Source organism: Neoarius graeffei, chromosome 16 (genome assembly GCF_027579695.1).
Source record: "Neoarius graeffei isolate fNeoGra1 chromosome 16, fNeoGra1.pri, whole genome shotgun sequence".
Lineage (NCBI taxonomy): Eukaryota > Metazoa > Chordata > Actinopteri > Siluriformes > Ariidae > Neoarius > Neoarius graeffei.
The window spans coordinates 54862290-54884301 of NC_083584.1; the positions used below are offsets into that span (position 1 = coordinate 54862290).

A 22012-nucleotide genomic window follows, 5' to 3' on the forward strand; every position below is an offset into this window, starting at 1 on the left:
GCAACAGTACGGGGTCGTCATTGTCATATCTTTCGTTTCTAAATTCTCCACACATTCTCTATTGGGGACAGAGGGTACAGCACCCTTTTCTTCCACAGCCCTGCCTTTGTAATGTGTGCAGAATGTGGTATTGCATTGTCTTGTTGAAATCTCCCTGGCTGTCGTCTTGAAGGCAGCTTATGATGCTCCAAAATCTCGGTGTACTTTTCTGCATTAATGCTCCATCACAGAAGTGCAAGTTACCTTTGCCAAGGGCACTGACACAACCCCATACCATGACACACCCTGGCTTCTGGACTTGTTGCTGGTAACAGTCTGGATGTTCCTTTTTGTCTTTGGTCCAGAGCACACGGTGTCCATTTCTTCCAAAAAAGACCTGGAATACTGATTTGTCTGAACACAAAACATATTTTCATTGTGTGATGGTCCATCCCAGATGCCTCCGAGCCCAGAGAAGTTGACAACGCTTCTGGACACAGTTAACGTCAGGCTTCTTTTTTGCACAGTAAAAAGTTTTAACTGGGATTTCTAGATGCAGCTCTGTATTGTAGTGCTTGACCAAGGTTTTCCAAAGTAATCCCGAGCCCATGTGGTTATATCAGCTATAGATGAATGACCGTTCTCGATGCAGTGCCGTCTGAGGGATCGGAGATCATGGGTGTTCAGATTAGGCTTGTGCCCTTGCCCTTTTTGCACTGAAATTCCTCCAGATTCCTTGAATCATTTAATAATATTACACACCGTAAAGGGTTCCTATCTTTCTTTGTGAAACATTGTTTTTAAACATTTCAATAATTTTCTCACACATTTGTTGACAAACTGGAGACCCTCGGTCCATTTTTGCTCCTCAAAGACTAGGCCTTTCCTGGATACTGATTTTGTACCAAATCATGATTACGGTCACCTATTGACATCACCTGTTTCAAATCACATCATTATTTTACCTCATTACTAGCGCTAAATTGCCCCATCCCAACTTTTTTTTGGAATGTACTGTAGACCTGAAACACAGGAATGGATGTATATTCACAAATGAAATGAAGTTGACCAACAAAACATGAACTATCCTGGGTTCATTCTGTCTGCAATGAAATACAGGTCAAAGTAAATTTAGAAATAACTGCTTTCATTTATTAATTTGCATTTTCTATACCGTCCCAACTTTTTCGGATTTGGGGTTGTATAATAAGTTTGGTAACGGTGGGCAACATGATTTTAAATAAATTAATGAATTCCTCCAGGAGAACCACTGTGCTAGAGTGACCACTGAGCTACATTACATCAGCAGAAGTGTATGGATACCTCTTCTAATTCAAGTTAATTCAATAAAATATTAAAGAACCACGTGATATCGACTTTGCTACAACATTCTGTAAACTGCCTGTGATCTGCATGAATGAATAACAAGCTGAAAACACAAATACGAAATGTGATTTGTTTGCTGTTCAAGTTTAATGAAAAATCATTTCATGATTCACATAAAGTTATTATTTTATGAACATTAACAGATATTGTTCTAATGAAGAAACATTTATCAAACGCCAATTATTTAAATTTGTTGTTCTTGCAAATTACTAACACACATGGAATTAAAAGACAGCTGCCAATTCATAGATACTTCAGACATTATAGTTTTGGGATACAGTACAGAGGCACTGTGTTACAAACAAACAAACAAACAAACAAACAAACAAACAAACAAACAACAGTCTCAACTGCCATCACATATAGACTGGCAGCTAAAAACTTCCCACTGGTTTCATATTAAACAAACAACATGCTGTGATCCACATCATCATTACACTGAAACTACACACAAACCAAACAGGCCATGGTGTCTTGTTGGTCAGGTTTCTCAAACTTCCGTTTTTTCAGTGACACTTATACAACAGGAATGATTAGCACAATATCTGCACAACATTTGAAGAGTAAACAGCATCATGAACAATGCTATGATCCATGTCATTAGTGCCTCCTCCTGGATCTTACTTGATAACAAGATCAGCAAACAAGTTATTTCATTATACGCAAGCTGACTAAATTCAAGAGTTGGTATAACCGTAGAGTTAAAAAAAAAAAGTTTAAAAAGCTTTTAAAAATATTCATGCACTTTATAAAGCATCATGATGAGATTACTTTAGTTCCTGTGGTGGTTCTTTTATTCGAGTTTCCTTTTAAAAAGCACACAAGCACCGGCTCTGTAAGAACAAAGCAAAGGCACAGCGGCCAAATGAAATGATAAGAATGAATAAAAATATGGACCTTTTCTCCGATATATAATCGATACGTCTGAATAGAATTGCTGGAATTAATTCATTCAGACACTTTTATGTCCCTTATTTTCTTCTGCTTCTCTCCTAGTCGTCTGTCATTTTCCACTTGGATAGATAAAGGGGAGGTTTACAGACAGAACTTCATTTTTTTAAATCATCTAACTGGAACCTGAGGGATTTAAAGCTCCTGCACAATGTTTGTTCATTGAAAAAAAAAAAAAAAAAAATTGTTGATCCACTACATGTCTGCTGTCACATCATGCAATAGCGGTGGCACAGCTTGGTAAGTAAGTATTCAGATATGTTTGTTTTTATCATTTTAATATACTTCCTGTGCATATATCCACTTCAGGATCACACGTATAAAAGCTGCTGTTGTGGTTACAGCTTTAAGACATTAACCTTTTTACAGTGTTGTGGTTCAATTTTGGTCCATCTTCAATTCCTGAAAATGTTACAGTTGCACTGATGAAGTCACAATTTCAAAGTAAGGTCAAGTCAATGCAAGGCCTCTTGAATTACCTTCTACAGCCAAAAGTACACGCACCCCTGACCATCACACTCCTATATTATGTGGTTCTTCTCCAAACTGTTACTACAAAGTTTCAATCACACAATTGTATAGAATGTCTTTATATTATACACTAGCATTACAGTTTGCCTTCACTGGAACCAAGAGGCCCAAACCTGTTGCAGCATGACGATGGTGCTGTACACAAAGCGAGCTCCATGAAGACGTAGTGTGTAAAGGTTGGACTGAAGAACTCGAGTGTCCTGCACAGAGCCCTGACTGAACTCAACCCCACTGAACACCTTTGGGATGAACTGGAGCCTCAACATCCCAACTGATCTCACTAATGCTCTTATTGCTGAATCCCCATAGCCACGCCCCAAAATCTAGTGGAAAGCCTTTGCAGAAGAGAAGATTGGCGCTTATTATAACGGTAAAGGGGAATAAATCTGTGTTAATACCCATACTTTTACAGTGGGCACATATATGGGTGTGATGATTAAGTGTCCACATACTTTTGGCTATAGCAATGTGTATATATATTTAAGCAAGATCTCAAGATCAAGAGTGCTGTAGTGAATATCAGCACGAGTGTGACTTGGCCATAGGCACAAGCCCACAGGTACCCACAGGTAATCACAACTCTGCTGATATTCAGTGTCACTCGTGTACAACAGCACAAGTGTGATGTTGCTTTTATACATCGGTTCTATAAATGGCAATTTAATCTCGAGTCGCTCACATTTTAGACAGAACACGGCCAAATATTTTGTTTATTTTTGCTCCAACAATGAAAATAGCTTCTGAAGAAGCCATAGCTGGATAGAGTGTTATGTGTTGCCATGGTAACGTGCAGCCTGACTGACAGCCCACTATAAGTTAAGTAACGGTTTCGGTGTAATGAACAACTGCTAGAATTGTAATTTTATAGTGTCTGAATACTCCCCCCCATATCAATGTTTTTAAAAAACGTATCTATCTACAATATAAAACATATCTAATATGTTTGTTTACACCAGCGGTATATTAAACAACAAAAACAAGTGTCTGAATAATTATTTCCCCTCACTGTACTTTCATTACACCGCCCGTTTAACTTCTTCCTTCCTGATTTTCAGTCCTCATCTGACTCATCCTCACAGGTGAGCATACCAAACCTGTTACTCAAATCACTAGCAGCAGACGCTCCCCCTCGACGTCTGTGGTGCCTCCTTTTACCACCAGTACCACGCTGTCGTCTACCCTGCCCTCTGGTTCCTGCTGCTTGAAATGGGGCAATGTGCTGGGCAGCCTGGTTCTGGAAAACAAAACCCTGTATGGCCCCAAGCAGGGTGCAGTAGAGCTGCAGTGCAACAGGGGCACCAGCCAGCAAAGACTCGGCCTGATGACCTCCTCTCAGTACAGCCTCTAATCCATGCAGCAAAGTTCCACTGAACAGCCTGAGAGAGAGAGAGAGAGAGAGAGAGAGAGAGAGAGAGAGAGAGAGAGAGAGAGAGAGAGAGATGCAGCAAAGTTATTCTGCCTGATCAGCTCGATCCTATGATGAAGCATTCTTATCCTGATAGAACATCACATTCCAGGACGATGTCCTCATCCACAAGGCAGAAGAGCTTACTCAAGAATTTGGAGAGTATGAAAAAGACGTAAATTATATTTTATGGCCTTTGCAGTCATCATTTTATTAATACTGCATAAAAAAATAAAGTGAGGTGTGCAATGCTGTTGAATATATTTGTGATTTTTTTTTTGAACATTGACAAATGATCCTCAAGTATCAGTGTGGTTTCACTTATATTAATCTCACTTTCCAAACCATGATGACACTTTAACTGCAATAAGGATCATGTCAAGCCATCGAGCGAACTCCAAACTCCTCAAACAAGCAGTCAAACACCTTACTAATACACTATGTTTTATCCCTAGAGATTAAGGAAACGGGCGGCACGGTGGTGTAGTGGTTAGCGCTGTCGCCTCACAGCAAGAAGGTCCGGGTTCGAGCCCCGTGGCCGGCGAGGGCCTTTCTGTGCGGAGTTTGCATGTTCTCCCCGTGTCCGCGTGGGTTTCCTCCGGGTGCTCCGGTTTCCCCCACAGTCCAAAGGCATGCAGGTTAGGTTAACTGGTGACTCTAAATTGACCGTAGGTGTGAATGTGAGTGTGAATGGTTGTCTGTGTCTATGTGTCAGCCCTGTGATGACCTGGCGACTTGTCCAGGGTGTACCCCGCCTTTCGCCCGTAGTCAGCTGGGATAGGCTCCAGCTTGCCTGCGACCCTGTAGAAGGATAAAGCGGCTAGAGATGATGAGATGAGATTAAGGAAACGAGTGAGACAGTCATAAATGTTTAGATTCTATCCGAACTAGGCTTGTACGATGTTGATTTTTCCCCAAATGCGATTTTCCACTATAAAATATTGCAGTAAACGATTTGTCCTTAACTGTTTGCCTAAAAAAAGATAGGATGAGCATTTCCAGCATTTCAGATACAAGGAGATTGGAGGAGGTGTAATATTACAGCTGTGCAGTCAAGAACTGCAGCCATCACAAAATCTCAGTTGGATCACGCATTTTTAAGTGATTCTGCAGTAACACATTCAGAATAATCCTTTTATAAATCGGTTTTCTAATCTGCGCGGATCAGATTCAAGATTAACATGTCAGTTGCTAACCTCATTTCTAGAAAAGTTGGGATATTTTCCAAAATGCAATAAAAACAAAAATCTGCGAGTTGTTAATTTACGTGAGCCTTTATTTAACTGATAGGAGTTCAAAGAAAATATTTTTAATAGCTTTACTGACCAACTTAATTGTATTTTGTAAACATGAACGCAGTTAGAATTTGATGCCTGCAACACACTCAAAAAAAATAAATAAAAAATTGGGACAGACGCAAAATAAGACTGAAAAGTTTATAGGATATTCAAGTAACACCATTTTGGAAGATTCCACAATAAGCATGTTAATTGGTGACTGTGGCAGCGGGGGCGTGGTCAAGCATCGGTCTGTGACCGGAGGGCGGAGCCAGGGAAGGTAAGTGGCAGAATCACTGCACCTGATTTTAATTAATGTGTGTTTGTGTGTCTTCCCCAGTGACCGCGCCCTATTTAAGGAGAGAGAGCGAGAGCAGAGGGAGCTCTCCCCCGAACCAGACGCCGGTTGTGTGCACGCGTGTCTGTGTTTGATTAATGAGAGACCACTGAAAAGTGTTAAAAATAAAAAGGTTTGCCAACCTGAGCTCTGTCCTGCCGTCTTCTGTGCTCCGCCCATTCCTATGAACTGCCACAGTGATATGATTGGGTATAAAAGGAACAGCACCAAAGGCTCAGTCTTTGCAAGCAAGGATGGGGCGTGGCTTACCATTTTGTGCCAAAATTCATGAGAAAATTGTTCATCAATTCAAAAAGAAAATCTCTCAGTGCATGATGGCAGAGGTTTTAGGGTTTTTCAAAATCTACAATAATACAGTGAAAAGATTCAGGGAATTCAGAGACATCTTGGAACGTAAAGGACAAGATCGGAAACCACTGTTGAATGTACGTGACATTCGAGCCCTCAGGTGGCACTTCCTGAGAAACCGTCATGCTGATGTGACAAATATAGCCACGTGGGCTCAGGAAAACTTTGGAAAACCTCGTCACTTAACACAGTCCACTGCTGCATCCAGAAATGCAACCTGAAACTACAATCCCGATTCCAAAAAAGTTGGAGACAACGTACAAATTGTAAATAAAAACAGAATGCAATAATTTACAAATCTCAAAAACTGATATTGTATTCACAATAGAACATAAACAACATATCAAATGTCAAAAGTGAGACATTTTGAAATTTCATGCCAAATATTGGCTCGTTTGAAATTTCATGACAGCAACACATCTCAAAAAAGTTGGGACAGGGGCAATAAGAGGCTGGAAAAGTTAAAAGTACAAAAAAGGAACAGCTGGAGGACCAAATTGCAACTCATTAGGTCAATTGGCAATAGGTCATTAACATGACTGGGTATAAAAAGAGCATCTTGGAGTGGCAGTGGCTCTCAGAAGTAAAGATGGGAAGAGGATCACCAATCCCCCTAATTCTGCTCCGACAAATAGTGGAGCAATATCAGAAAGGAGTTCGACAGTGTAAAATTGCAAAGAGTTTGAACATTTCATCATCTACAGTGCATAATCTCATCAAAAGATTCAGAGAATCTGGAAGAATCTCTGTGCGTAAGGGTCAAGGCCGGAAAACCATACTGGGTGCCCGTGATCTTCAGGCCCTTAGACGGCACTGCATCACATACAGGCATGCTTCTGTATTGGAAATCACAAAATGGGCTCAGGAATATTTCCAGAGAACATTATCTGTGAACACAATTCGCCGTGCCATCCGCTGTTGCCAGCTAAAACTCTATAGTTCAAAGAAGAAGCCGTATCTAAACATGATCCAGAAGCGCAGACGTCTTCTCTGGGCCAAGGCTCATTTAAAATGGACTGTGGCAAAGTGGAAAACTGTTCTGTGGTCAGACGAATCAAAATTTGAAGTTCTTTATGGAAATAAGGGACGCCGTGTCATTTGGACTAAAGAGGAGAAGGACGACCCAAGTTGTTATCAGCGCTCAGTTCAGAAGCCTGCATCTCTGATGGTATGGGGTTGCATTAGTGCGTGTGGCATGGGCAGCTTACACATCTGGAAAGACACCATCAATGCTGAAAGGTATATCCAGGTTCTAGAGCAACATATGCTCCCATCCAGACGACGTCTCTTTCAGGGAAGACCTTGCATTTTCCAACATGACAATGCCAAACCACATACTGCATCAATTACAGCATCATGGCTGCGTAGAAGAAGGGTCCGGGTACTGAACTGGCCAGCCTGCAGTCCAGATCTTTCACCCATAGAAAACATTTGGCGCATCATAAAACGGAAGATACGACAAAAAAGACCCAAGACAGTTGAGCAACTAGAATCCTACATTAGACAAGAATGGGTTAACATTCCTATCCCTAAACTTGAGCAACTTGTCTCCTCAGTCCCCAGACGTTTACAGACTGTTGTAAAGAGAAAAGGGGATGTCTCACAGTGGTAAACATGGCCTTGTCCCAACTTTTTTGAGATGTGTTGTTGTCATGAAATTTAAAAATCACCTAATTTTTCTCTTTAAATGATACATTTTCTCAGTTTAAACATTTGATGTGTCATCTATGTTCTATTCTGAATAAAATATGGAATTTTGAAATTTCCACATCATTGCATTCTGTTTTTATTTACAATTTGTACTTTGTCCCAACTTTTTTGGAATCGGGGTTGTATATTACACAAGGAGGAAGCCATTTATCAATTCTATGCAGAAACGGCACCAATTTCTCTGGGCTCAAACTCACCTCAGATGGACTGAAAAAGATGGTGGAAATGTGTGCTGTGGTCAGAGGAGTCCACATTTCAACTTGTTTTCAGGAAAACCAGATGTTGACTTCTCAGTGCCAAAAGGTGAACACGACCATCCAGTTTATCATCAGAGAAAGGTTCAAAAGCCAGCATCTGTGATGCTATGGGGGGCATCAGTGCCCACGGCATGGGTGAGTTGCATGTGTGTGTGAAGGTATCATTGATATATTGGAATTTTCGAGAGAGACATTTCAGAACTCAACATTAACTCTTTAATCCACTCATCCAGTCGGACAAGCAGTAAAATTTTTCACTTGTCCTGACCATAACATTTCTATTACTATGTATTTACTAGTTCAATGAAAGGAAAGTAATTAACGAAGTTTATCAAAAAGCAGGTATAGTTATGATAATTACTGTGCCTTAATGATTTATAATTTTTCAATAAAACTCAAACTTTAACAATAAACAAAAACGACCCAATGCCCCATTATGGTGTGTGTTTGTGTGTGCTGTTTTAACCCATTACCTGATCTGCAGTTTTAAGAGTTAGACTCCCTGAAATTCAAAGCTTCTGGAGTAAATAAAGTTAAATCCTAATTAATCCAGTAAAACTTGAAGTATAAATTAATTTAAAGAAATGAAACTGAAAGAAAACAAGTTGGACATGATAAAGGTGACAGAATCGCACTGTGAATGAAAAACCGTGAGCTTGGCACGGTCATAAAATTGCTGTGAAATATTTTACGACGGTTATGATGGTTAACGTGTCCCATACAAAAGAAAAATACAATGACTGCCCGAATGAAGATTCACCACAGATATTTATTTTATTGAGGTATTTGATCGCCGTTTCTCCAATTTTGATGAATTCAAAGTCTGATATCTATAACTAAATATTACGACAGTTATTTTTACACACGCACCTCCTGTACTCGGCTTCCCTGGAATTTCATAAACAATAATATGGCCGGATCGAGGTGATTGACCTGGTTTTGTTGGAACTTTGATGTAACTCTTGAATAATTACTATAAAAATGGTGATTTTCAACAAATATTCAACTCGTCCCATCAGGCAGGCAGATATGGATTTGACTTTTCTGGACCAAACATTTGGTTGTCCCAGATAGTCGGACTACCGTTAATGTCGAGCCCTGCATGTTCATCAAGGCAATGTCTCTTCCTGGGAAGTCCATACTTATTTCAGCAAGACAGTGCCAGGTCTCATTCTGCACGGGCTACAACAGCGTGTCTTTGTACAGTTAGGCCCATAAATATTTGGACAGAGACAACATTTTTCTAATTTTGGTTCTGTACATTACCACAATGAATTTTGAACAAAACAATTCAGATGCAGTTGAACTTCAGACTTTCAGCTTTAATTCAGTGGGTTGAACAAAATGATTCCATAAAAATGTGAGGAACTAAAGCATTTTTTAAACACAATCCCTTCATTTCAGGGGCTCAAAAGTAATTGGACAAATTAAATAATTGTAAATAAAATGTTCATTTCTAATACTTGGTTGAAAACCCTTTGTTGGCAATGACTGCCTGAAGCCTTGAACTCATGGACATCACCAGACGCTGTGTTTCCTCCTTTTTAATGCTCTGCCAGGCCTTTACTGCAGCGGTTTTCAGTTGCTGTTTGTTTGTGGGCCTTTCTGTCTGAAGTTTAGTCTTTAACAAATGAAATGCATGCTCAATTGGGTTGAGATCAGGTGACTGACTTGGCCATTCAAGAATATTCCACTTCTTTGCTTTAATAAACTCCTGGGTTCCTTTGGCTTTATGTTTTGGGTCATTGTCCATCTGTATTATGAAACGCCGACCAATCAGTTTGGCTGCATTTGGCTGGATTTGAGCACACAGTACGTCTCTGAATACCTCAGAATTCATCCGGCTGCTTCTGTCCTGTGTCACATCAATAAACACTAGTGACCCAGTGCCACTGGCAGCCATGCATGCCCAAGCCATCACACTGCCTCTGCCGTGTTTTACAGATGATGTGGTATGCTTCATGAGCTGTGCCACACCTTCGCCATACTTTTTTCTTTCCATCATTCTGGTAGAGGTTGATCTTGGTTTCATCTGTCCAAAGAATGTTCTTCCAGAACTGTGCTGGCTTTTTTAGATGTTTTTTTAGCAAAGTCCAATCTAGCCTTTTTATTCTTGAGGCTTATGAGTGGCGTGCCATGAACCCTCTGTATTTACTTTCATGCAGTCTTCTCTTTATGGTAGATTTGGATATTGATATGCCTACCTCCTGGAGAGTGTTGTTCACTTGATTGGCTGTTGTGAAGGGGTTTCTCTTCACCATGGAAATTATTCTGCGATCATCCACCACTGTTGTCTTCTGTGGGCATCCAGGTCTTTTTGCATTGATGAGTTCACCAGTGCTTTCTTTCTTTCTCAGGATGTACCAAACTGTAGATTTTGCCACTCCTAATATTGTAGCAATTTCTCGGATGGGTTTTTTCTGTTTTCGCAGCTTAAGGATGGCTTGTTTCACCTGCATGGAGAGCTCCTTTGACCGCATGTTTTCTTCACAGCAAAATCTTCCAAATGCAAGCGCCACACCTCAAATCAACTCCAGGCCTTTTATCTGCTTAATTGAGAATGACATAACAAAGGAATTGCCCACACCTGCCCATGAAATAGCCTTTGAGTCAATTGTCCAATTACTTTTGGTCCCTTTAAAAACAGGGTGGCACATGTTAAGGAGCTGAAACTCTTAAACCCTTCATCCAATTTTAATGTGGATACCCTCAAATGAAAGCTGAAAGTCTGGACGTTATGTCCATATCCATTATATAACTATAACTTGAATATGTTTCAGTAAACAGGTAAAAAAACAAAATGTGTGTCAGTGTCCAAATATATATGGACCTAACTGTAGATACAGAGTGCGTGTGCTTGACTGGCCTGCTGCCATTCCAAATCTGTCTCCTACTGAGAATGCATGGTGCATCATGAAGACGAGACCATGGACTGTTGAGCAGCTGAAGTCTTGTATCAAGCAAGAATGGACAAAAATTCCAACTGCAATAATTAGTATCCTCAGATCGCACATGATTAAAAAGTGTTATTCAAGGAAAGGTGAAGTAATACAATGGTAATAATGCCTCTGTCTCAACTTTGAGTGTGTGGCAGGCATCAAATTCTAACTTCATTTACAAAACAATTAAGTTGGTCAGTAAAACTATTGAAAATATTTTCTTTTTACTTCTGTCAGTTAAATAAAGGTTCATGTGAATTTTTGGAAAATATACCAACTTTTCTGGAAATGGGGTTTGTAGATTATCCCTTGTTTTATTTGGGAGAAACAGACTGCAGGTGGTGCAGTGGTTAGCACTGTCACAGCACAACAAGTAGGTTCCTGGTTTGAAACCATGCTTGTTTGGGTTTCCTCCGGGTGCTAACTGACTACTCTAGATTGCCCATAGGTGTGCATGTCTGTCTGTCTCTCCATCTGTCTGTCTCTCCGTTTTAGACTTGTAATAGACTGGTGACCTGTCCAGGGTGTACCTCTCCGCTCACCTGAAGTCAGCTGGGATTGGCTCCAGCTCCTCCGTGACTTGCAATGGATAAGTGGGATAGAAGATGGATGGATGGAAAGAGACTGCTCTTTTAGTGTAGTTTTGAGAGATTTACTAGTGTGAATTTTCCTGCTCAGGAGAGCTTCTGTTCTCAGAGAGCTCCAGAACCAGAGTACGCTAAACTTCAGTTCAATACAAAGCAATTTATTCATTTTGCTAAAATGGTCCTGTAAGTTGTCCCCTGTCTGTAGGTGATGGTGATAAATTCAAAAAGCTTAAGAATATACAGTACCAGGCAGACTGAGGCTCAGGGAGTGGGAAACACAACAGCTGGTTCAGGTAAATCCCAGCCCACATACAAGACTGCCACTGGCTAAGAGAATGAGCCACGCCCAAGTCTACACCCCTCCTTTGAGCGGAGTTCATTCTCAGTTGGTCTAAGTTCTGGCAGACAGTGGCAGTAGAAGCACACGCATGCAGTTGATCTATAGAGGTAAGAAGATGCAGAAATCTTACAAAATGTACCAAAATGACATTTTAATGCTTCTAAAATAAAGACATCGTGAAGACAGTACCACTAGATGTTTAACACTACAAAAAGAAAAGACATCATGCACGCTCAGGTCTCAATGAATCAAAATCTACACACAAGTGGCTCTCCTTACCTCCAAATATGGCCTTACGTCTGCAGAGTTCACCATACACTAGCCCTAGCAACACACACTGGAGCAGAGATTGGCTGGGCTTTGGTGTGGAGGAATGCATCCAAAAATGTGTCACACACACAGGAAGGTGGAGATGTGGCTCTACGAACTGCAGCACATGCTCCATCACCCTCAGAGTTCCGAACAACACCTTGCGTCTCACAGATATGGCCACCTACGCAAGAATATGGAGAAGATTTTTAAAGTGATGACGCAGACCTACTAGTGCCTCAGTTTTCTTGAAAACATTTAATAACATGACCGTTGTAATCTTAGCTTACCTGGTTTAAAGTGTTCAGACTCAGCTGTGGGTGATGTGTGGGTAGCTGAGCCTCCACTGTGGTTCTCCTGAGATTGAGCTCAAGCCTGTCATACTCCTCCACAAAACATGGGGCACTCAAACTCTGAGCCTGTTCAGGCAGCCCCCCCCTTCCTCTACCCCTCTGTCCACGACCAGCATTACACTGCATAGTGTTCTTGAGTAAGAGTAAGCCATAGATTGTCTTGCGAATGTTCAGTGAGGCTTCATGACTACTAGGCAGACGACTATTCTCTACCTGAACTATCAAAAGGGCTCTCCGGAGCACCAAAACATTCAACACCAGAGGGGGCAGACTGCCTGATGTGATCCGCTTCAAGAGCCACTCTGGTTGCGACGTCAATGCTGCTGGAAGCTTCAGGACATTATATGTTTGTAGTTGACTGTTTGAGAAGAACTGGGCCAGACTGCTGGTAGGTGGAAGCTGATAGTCTTGAATCCCTGCTGTGAGTTGCTTTCGGAGGCTGCTTTTCTGCCTGCCTCCCATGATCTCCAACACTTCCTCCAATGCAGCCAAAGGGTTGGTAAATGCTGACAGCCAGTGCAAAAAGCCTTCAATCCGGGGGCTAGACGGACTTCCCCTCCGTCTTGGTACTGTTGGTAATTCCACCCGGCTGAAGAACATGTCTGTGGTTTTTGCATGTGTATAGTCATTACCAGTGATGACAGCAAACAGTGGCAGCAGCTGCTTGTTCATGTGGTTGAAGTGCGAGCAAAAGCGGTTAACAGTGAATCGACGAGCAGGGATGTAACACTCTGATGCCTTACTGCAAACATTGTCCCACTCAAAGAATGTCATTGGAAGGTAGCCACCACACAAATCAAAGATGTAAAAGTCACTGTCGTTGGTCAGGACTGGACATCGCCACTGATGTGCAAGAGAGGCAATCTCAAAGTCAGCTTCAGAAAAACACTGCGCAAAGGGCACACCAAGCTCACAGAGGACCTGTCTGAAGACTTCACGTGTAAGCAGGGGCAGAACGCTGCCATGGAACCCTCGGGACAGAGAATGGGCTTCATGTATTTTACTCTGAGCTCGCTCCTGCAGAGTTTTGAACTTCTTATCTGTCTCATCCATTCCACCATCTAAAACCACGAATGGACTCACGTCGCATGAAGACAGTGCGGCAAAAAAACGCTGCACCACTTTAGCAAATGCATCGTAGTCTCCTCCCCTTATCTGGTCCAAGCCAGTGGTAAAGTACAGACGAAAATACAGGCTGCAGCCGTCAATCACAAGATGGGTGTTTCTCAGCTTTAGATCAGTGAAGAACTGTCGGTTTCCTTCTACATAACTTGTCAGGCCATGGACTCCCATTGTGGTGAATGTACTATAATGGAGAAGGGCCTGTAACAATCGAAACAGTTAAATCAGCAAATTGTGGCTAAATTGCTTTTGCAAAAATGTCCACTGAATACGGAGTACACCAGACTTGATACACCTGACAAACACCAATCATAATTTTGTGTTTTAAAGAAGGCATGGAAGCATGCACAGATCAAAACTTTAATAAACAAAACTGAGGCATAGCTAAAACAGACAAAACAAACAAGAAACAAGAATAAAAGCATGAACAGGACCAGAATCAGTCATGGACATGGAACTGAGAGTAACATTAACACAAGACAAAGAAACTAATATAAACCGGGTTTGAAATAAGCAGGTAAGCAGAGGGGGAAACAGAAACAGGTGCAGGTGATAATGACACAATAGGAAACTAACCAACAACAAGACAAGGGAGGAGACGAACAAAAGCACAAAACAAACATGCATGCTAACAGAAACAAACACAGCCATGGGGAATTGCACATCATCCCAATGCAGGTTTTCAGAGAGCGCATCATGCTGGAAGCCGGGGAGGGAGAACCCATGAAAGAACCCCTCCCCCAGGAGCGCTGAAGCCGCAAAAACACTGGTGGACCTGTCCCTCAAAATAAAATGTCCACCAGGGTTCCTGAGGCAGGTATAGTATTAAGCAAAGCAGGATACAGAGAACTGGATTCCTGGGTAGCATCATGGGTGTAAACTCAGGCATGGACATAAGCATGTGCATGGATTTAGGCATGAACTCTGGCATGGGCTCAAATTTGAGCAGGGATTGAGACTCAGGCATAAACATGGGCATGGACTCTGCCATCAGCATGGGCATAGACTCATTCAGTCCTGACTAGCTTTCCTGGCCCTGCAGATGAAAAATATCCCCACAGCATGATGCTGCCACCACCATGCTTCACTGTAGGAATGGTGTTCTCAGGATGATGGGTTTGCACCACGCATGGCATTTCCCATGATGGCAACAAAAGTTCAATTTTAGTCTCATTTGACTACAGAATCTTCCTGCCACATACTTTTGGGCAAACTCCAAACATGTTTTCTTAAGCAATGACTTTTCTGGCCACTCTTCCATAAAGCCCCACTCTGTGCAGTGTATGGTTTAAAGTAATCCTATGGACAGATACTCCCATCTCCGCTGTGGATCTTTGCAGCTCCTTCAGTGTCATCTTTGGTGTCTTTGTTGCATCTCTGATTAATGCCCTCCTTGCCCGGTCTGTGAGTTTTGGTGGGTGGCCTTTTCTTGTCAGGTTTGTAGTGGTGCAATATTCTTTCCATTTTGCTATGATGGATTTAATGGTGCTCCTTGGGATAGTCAAAGTTTGGGATATTTTTTATAACCCAACCCTGATCTATATTTCCCCACAACTGTGTCTCTGACCTGTTTGGAGGCTCCTTGGTTTTCATGTTGCTTGCTTAGTAGTGTTGCAGAATCAGGGTCCTTCCAGAACAGGTTGATTTATACAGACATGTGACACTAATGCCATGTACACACGTAGCCGGGTATTTTTAAAACCGAACATTTCCCCCCCTCCGTTTATAAAAATGTTTTATCCACACCACCTCGTCTTCGAAAAAAATCCCTTCCACACATAACCGAACATCTGCGTTTTCAATCACATTCATAAGCATTCCCAACCTGTAGATGGCATTATTTCCCCAAATCACATCGCCTGTGCTCTTGGAGCAGTAGTTGGGCTTCTAAAATTAAAGATGTAAATAGCACCTGCACAATAATTAACACTTTCAAGGCACTACTCCGATCCATTACTCTTTAGCTAGCCGCACACTACGCCGATTTTCAGCGTACCGAGCCAACTGAAGTCGCGAGTCAGGCGTAAAGACTAGTTTTCGATGGTACCGACTCATCTCACAGCCGATTCGAAAAACTAATCGGGAGCCAGACTGATCGGCGAGAGTCGCTAGCAATAACCAATCATATCTTTCGCATATAACACGTGACATCATTAAACACAATTTCTAGCGCGAGAAATACGTGTTGGTAGCACCTAATGCAGGTATATACTGTAATTCCATAGACTGAAGCTTTATCCATAGACACAGTGGGCTGGAAAGCCACTCTGCTCAAGTTGTGTGGCTGAATTCCAAATCGCTTTAACTCCCCTATATAAGTGCACTATTTAAGGTTGGGAATAATAGCTCATGCAGCCTAGATAGTGCGCTACATATTCCATGTTGTGTCATTTGTAATTCAGCCTGTAGCATCTTCAAGTGTTGGATTTAACAGTAACTATATCCAATAGCCAATCACAAAGCTATTAAGTTGTCACGTGTCGCTTCAATCGCGACTGCACTCGTCAACAGTCGGGGGATATGTGCGTGCCCTGTCGGGAGTCGGCTCTGAAATGGGTCGGTTCGGTACCGCGTGGATCGCCGTGGTGTGCGGCTAGCTTAAGTCCATGCTTAATCTGGCTTCTGCAGTAAACAAAGGTCGCACGTTTGACGTCAGGGCAGATTTGTTGTCATTTTTTTGGCGCAGATTGTGACATTCTAAAACGCAAATCTCCGGTTATCTCTGTCCACACGAAAAGGCATACACGGAGTTTTCAAAAATCTTCACTTTGCCCGGAGTTTTTTAACATATTCGTTTTTGATGTGTTTTCATGTGGATGACAGGCCAAAACGTAGAAAAATATCTTCGATTTAGCAGATACCCGGCTACGTGTGGACGGGGTCTAAGATTCACCTGTGTACAGTCAAAAATCAACTAATTATGTGACTTATGAAGTGAATTGGTTGGGCCAGCTTTTATTTAGGGGTTTCATATGAAAGGGGGTGAAGATATATGCACACTCCAGATTTGTTTTTTTTTATTTTTTAATCTTTTGTGTCACAGTAAAACAACAATTTTCACCTTTAAAATGGTAAGCATGTTGTGTAAATCAAATGGTGCTAACCCCCAAAAATCCATTAATTCCATCTTGTAATGCAACAAAACAGGACAAGCACCAAGGGGGATGAATACTTTTGCAAGACGCTGTACATGAGCCAGTCATTCTGTGAAAACTTGATGGAATCAAATACAAGCATGACAAGGCATTGAGTACCCCAGAACCACTGCTCCTGCTCTAGCTGCAGCAGTCTCGAGCAGGGAGAGCACTCCAACTAGGTTCTGGATCCAATGCAACCGTAGTAGAGGACTTGTGTTCTCACTTGTGTCTTGCATTTTAAAGGAAGCATGGAAGCAGATGCATGCTCAAATCAAAACTTTAACAAGAAGACAGAGTCATCTATATCCCCCGCCCTATATACCAACTATATACCAAGTTTCAAGATATTATGTGTCACGTTTTTCCAAGTTCTGCTGCAGGAAACCAACCCTACCTCTTTACACTGACCTCGGCAGCCCATGGCATAAACCCACCGGGCCTTTGGTCCAGGTGAGCTAAAAGTTAAAATTTCTCACATTTCTTAGTATCAAAAAGCACATATACGGCACATTACTTAATCAACACATATACCAACTTTCAAGACCGTACCACTCATAGTTTTCAAGTTCTGCTCCGGAAACAAAACCTACCCCTAAGACTAACCTGAGAGACCAAGTCTGAAATTGTTTCCATGGAAACATGACAATTTTAAATTTCTTAGTATGAAAAGGCACATCTACAAAACCTTGTTAACATGTATACCAAGTTTCAAATCCGTATCATGAATAGTTTTGGATATATGCTCCAGGAACGAACATTGCTCTTAGAAACTAAGTCAAAATCTATTTTCTATGTAAAAATTTGATTTTTTTTTTTTCAAAAATCCAAAATAGCAAAAGGCACCAGTTCGCATGTTGCTTGATACGTATACAATGTTTCATGAGGATATCTTCAGTAGTCTTAAAGATATGGCCCGGAAACAAAAACATGACCGGATGGGTGGACAGACAGACGGAACCCATTTCTATATCCGGTTAACAGTGAATCGACGAGCAGGGATGTAACACTCTGATGCCTTACTGCAAACATTGTCCCACTCAAAGAATGTCATTGGAAGGTAGCCACCACACAAATCAAAGATGTAAAAGAGCAATTCCAGCGTTATGGACGTGACACTTGAACTCAAAATGGCAACAAATGACCCAGTGCATGTTTTATTGTCTCCCAGTATTTAAACAGGTGTTGCATATTTTAAGGCTGTACCATACTGGAGAAGTGATAGAACAAGAACAATTCCCATAGTACATCTAGGGCATGCCAGAAAACGCCAATAAAAGATGCGTTATGGATGTGACAGAAAAAGTATCACTTTTCTTGGGTGACTGTACATTTTTATCAAACTCTGTGAAATTGTAAACCTAATGTTGAAATGGAGATATCCATTTGATAGAGGGGTCCAAGGTGAATATTAAAAAATCTTTGTTTAAAATATTTTGTACTTCATGCAGAGTTTCGGAAGGAAAAGTCAGCGTTATGGATGTGACGAAATTCCGTTACGGATGTGACGCGTCTGAAATAGACATGGCATATGTTTAGAAAATCAGCAATTTAACCACCATAACCCTTTGAAAAACTCTCTAAATATCAGCTAAAACTAGGGGTGTCACGGTATGAAAATTTAACATGACGGTTATTGTGACCAAAATTATCGCGGTGTACGGTATTATCACGGTTATTTGAGTGGGCGTGGCTCAGGTTGAGTGGGCGTGGTTCAGGTTTTCAAGTTTGGACTGTGGACAAGTGGATCCTGACCACAGCTAGACACATTTTAAAATGCTAGCAGTGGGCGCACTTCGCAATAAAGATCATTATCAAAGTTTAACATTATTGACAGTTGGATACAACTGTTGTATTTTCCCTCGACCCGAAGTCATACGTTACTTCGTGTGTTTCACTGATCCATTTTCACCGTCTTGTGGCGAATGAAAGTTTAGCTGTGTAACTTAGCTTAGAATGGTGATGTTTACCTCAGAATAGCGCTAACCACAGCTAGTGCTAGATGCATTTTAAAACTGCTAGCAGTGGCCGTCTTTCGACAATAAAGATTATCATCAAGGTCTAACATTATTGACAGTCGGAAATAATTGTTTCATCTTCCCTCGTCAAAAGTTACTTTGCGCATTTCAGCTAAAACATACACGTTAACCTACCTTGCACTTGCTGTACAGATGCTGATGATGGTCTCGCAGATGAGTCATTAGATTTGATGTATTGCTGCCTTTCGCTGACACCTCTTTTCTGCACACTCTACATGCAGGAGCACCGTCATCAACAAGTTGTCCCTCCGAATTTTTGAAATATCCAAAATATTTCCACACTTCCGATTTTATCCGCTTGGAAGGCGGATAGATGTCTTCATCTTGATGACCACTAGGGTTGGGCGGTATTACGGTAAGAAGGTATCCCGAGGTATCCAAAAGTACCAACGGTATCGGTCTCATTACCGTCATTTAAAAAAATATATATAATATCTAAATAAGTATGGAGTACATGAGGTCATAATATAAAATAATAAATTGAAGATCATCCCGAATAACTGTGATCGTATTTTCACTAATTCTATCAATTTCCTAAAGAAGTTCTCATCGCGTGCAGGGTTGTTTATGTCGTTACCATGGCAACCCTGCGTGACATTTGGAGTCTGACAGAAAGCTTCGCAAGAGACTGAGACCGCGGTTGAAAGATGGCAAGTCAAGATAACGAGTTAGTGGCAAAAAAAAAAAATACAACATCGGCAGTGTGGCAGTATTTTGGTTTCAAACCAAACGAAAAGGAAGAGCCAGCAATAATGTAAATGACCGCGCAAAATCGAAAAAAATCTAATATGTCCCCTAAGGCACACCATAGCCTGGGGTACTCCACTTCCACGAGATCTCTCCAATGAGTTGTTTTGAGTAGGTTACATGAGTAACAACAAGGTAAAATAATATAACGTATGACATTTGGGATGTGGGTAATAAACGTTTGAAATGTCATCTACTGAAGAAACGGAAGAAAACATCGTAGCGTAAACTGTTAGGTTTCTGGTGGGAATTAGCAATGCGCTTGCTATCTTTGTTGGGTGTGTTAAACCGTATGGATTTAAGTGGAATAATTGTAAGGAGTTATGTGATCAAGACAACGTTTTAAGCAAGGTAAGGCCATTTGATTATTAATTTCCCCGCCATGGCATGACGTGGGCCCGTATGATTTTGCCTTGTGCAGCTACCGCGCATTTGAATTAGGTTCGCCTCATTTGCGCTGAAGAATATGGTTTATCGCGCAGTCTAAACGGACTTGGGTGTTGGTTGATTCTTTTTCTTTTTTTTATTTCCCATGCTTGAAAGGGTATGATCCTGCTCATCGTGTACTTTTTTTTGATGGAGTAGGTGAAATAGTGCTGCAAATGGCGTTTCAACGCAGACGTGTAAACGACAGTTGAATGCTATTTTCAAGATGAAGGAAGAGTTGCGTGATGCTTTGAAATATCTCTTAATCCATTCATCAATGCACAAAATTCGCTTTGCTGCTTAATCCATACCACAATGCACATAATTCGCTATGCTGCTTTTAAATAGTACATTTGAGGCATAGGCGCAGGTCTGGACAAGGTCCGCCGGTATAGGCGCACGTTACACAGTAGGCCGAAACAAAATATTTTTTTTCTCGGTAATACCGTATACCCCGGGAAAACACAGAGACAGTTTAAAGGTATCAAAATTTGGATACCGCCCAACCCTAATGACCACCACAGTCTCCTCCTTCCGCCATGCTTGAACTTCGGACAGTGAGTGAGTGAACTTGAGTGGCGTCGGTGGGAAAACTCGCACGAAAGTTCAAAGTCTCGCGAAAATGGAAGTTATCGCGGTTTTGACACTCAGAAGGTTATGGTCACCGTCAAAATATTTTAGTGCGGTAACCGTGTACACCGGTAATCGTGACAGCCCTAGCTAAAACTATCAAAGTTCTTAAATAATATTTAGGATGGCTATTGTTTTGCTGTTTTGTGGATTTTTGCATACATTTCTGTGGCTTGTGGCAATAATATAGAATTGTACATGATCAAAGTTGATTTTAGCTTGGGTTTTACATTATAAGAAAGAAAGACTGACAGTGACACATTAGGTTGGTTACAAATTGGTTCAACTTATTCACATCTGTAAAATACAGGCCTAGGTGAGATCTCTGGGAGTGGTTTTGATGTATTACATGTTGCTTTATTTTTGCATGGTGAGGTTGACATTTACATGGAATTGCCCAAAAGTCATCCGGGGGATAACAAACAAAACCGAGGTATAAAACAAACAAGAATTGAGAGAAAAAGCATGAACAAGACTAGAATCAGTCATGGACCTGAGATTAACATTAACATAAGACAAAGAAACAGGAACCAGGGTTAAAATAAGCATGTAATCAAGAGGGGAAAATGGAAGCGTACAGGTGATGACACAACAGGAAACTAAGCAACAACAAGACAAGGAAGGGGACTTTATTAAAAAAAAAAAACACGTGTTAAACAAACAGAGCCATGCGGAAGTGAATGTTATTTCACTGTGGGCTTTCAGGTTTACAGAGTGTGCACCACACTGGAAGTCGGGTGGGATCCAAGACACACAAACACACCTGACAAACACACCGGTGATAAACATACTTAACATACCTGCAATAAACCGAGTGCACCATACTTGAAACGCCCGACAAATACCTTGGACACAGACACCAGTCATAAACACACCTGTCAATCATACTTGACCTACCTCACATAAGTCAAGTTTATATGTATAGCGCTTTTAATAACAGACATTGTCGCAAAGCAGCTTTAGAGAAAATGAAAGACTTGAAACATGAGCTAATTTTATCCTGAATCTATCCCCAATGAGGAAGCCTGTGGCCACGGTGGCAAGGAAAAACTCCCTCAGACGACAGAAACCTCGAAAGGAACCAGACTCAAAAGGGAACTCATCCTCATTTGGGTGATGACAGATAGCGTGATTATAAATAACTCACTTCTATGACCGTGTCCTATAGTCACAAAGTATAACTG

The 22012-nt window shown here is 41.3% G+C and overlaps 1 protein-coding gene across 1 annotated transcript in view; it reads right to left on the reverse strand.

Annotated features, from left to right (window-relative positions):
• Nucleotides 1-1522: 1522 nt before the first annotated feature.
• The window catches only part of aste1b (asteroid homolog 1b), a 24041-nt gene continuing 3551 nt past the window's right edge, over nt 1523-22012 (reverse strand). Inside the window, exons 2-5 of the mRNA XM_060943196.1 lie at nt 12668-14053; nt 12348-12561; nt 11975-12167; nt 1523-4223 (exon numbers count right to left, since the gene is read on the reverse strand). Coding sequence (XP_060799179.1) covers nt 3899-4223; nt 11975-12167; nt 12348-12561; nt 12668-14023 — 2088 coding nt within the window. The 5' untranslated portion in view covers nt 14024-14053 and the 3' untranslated portion in view covers nt 1523-3898. The remainder of the gene's footprint in view (nt 4224-11974; nt 12168-12347; nt 12562-12667; nt 14054-22012) is intronic.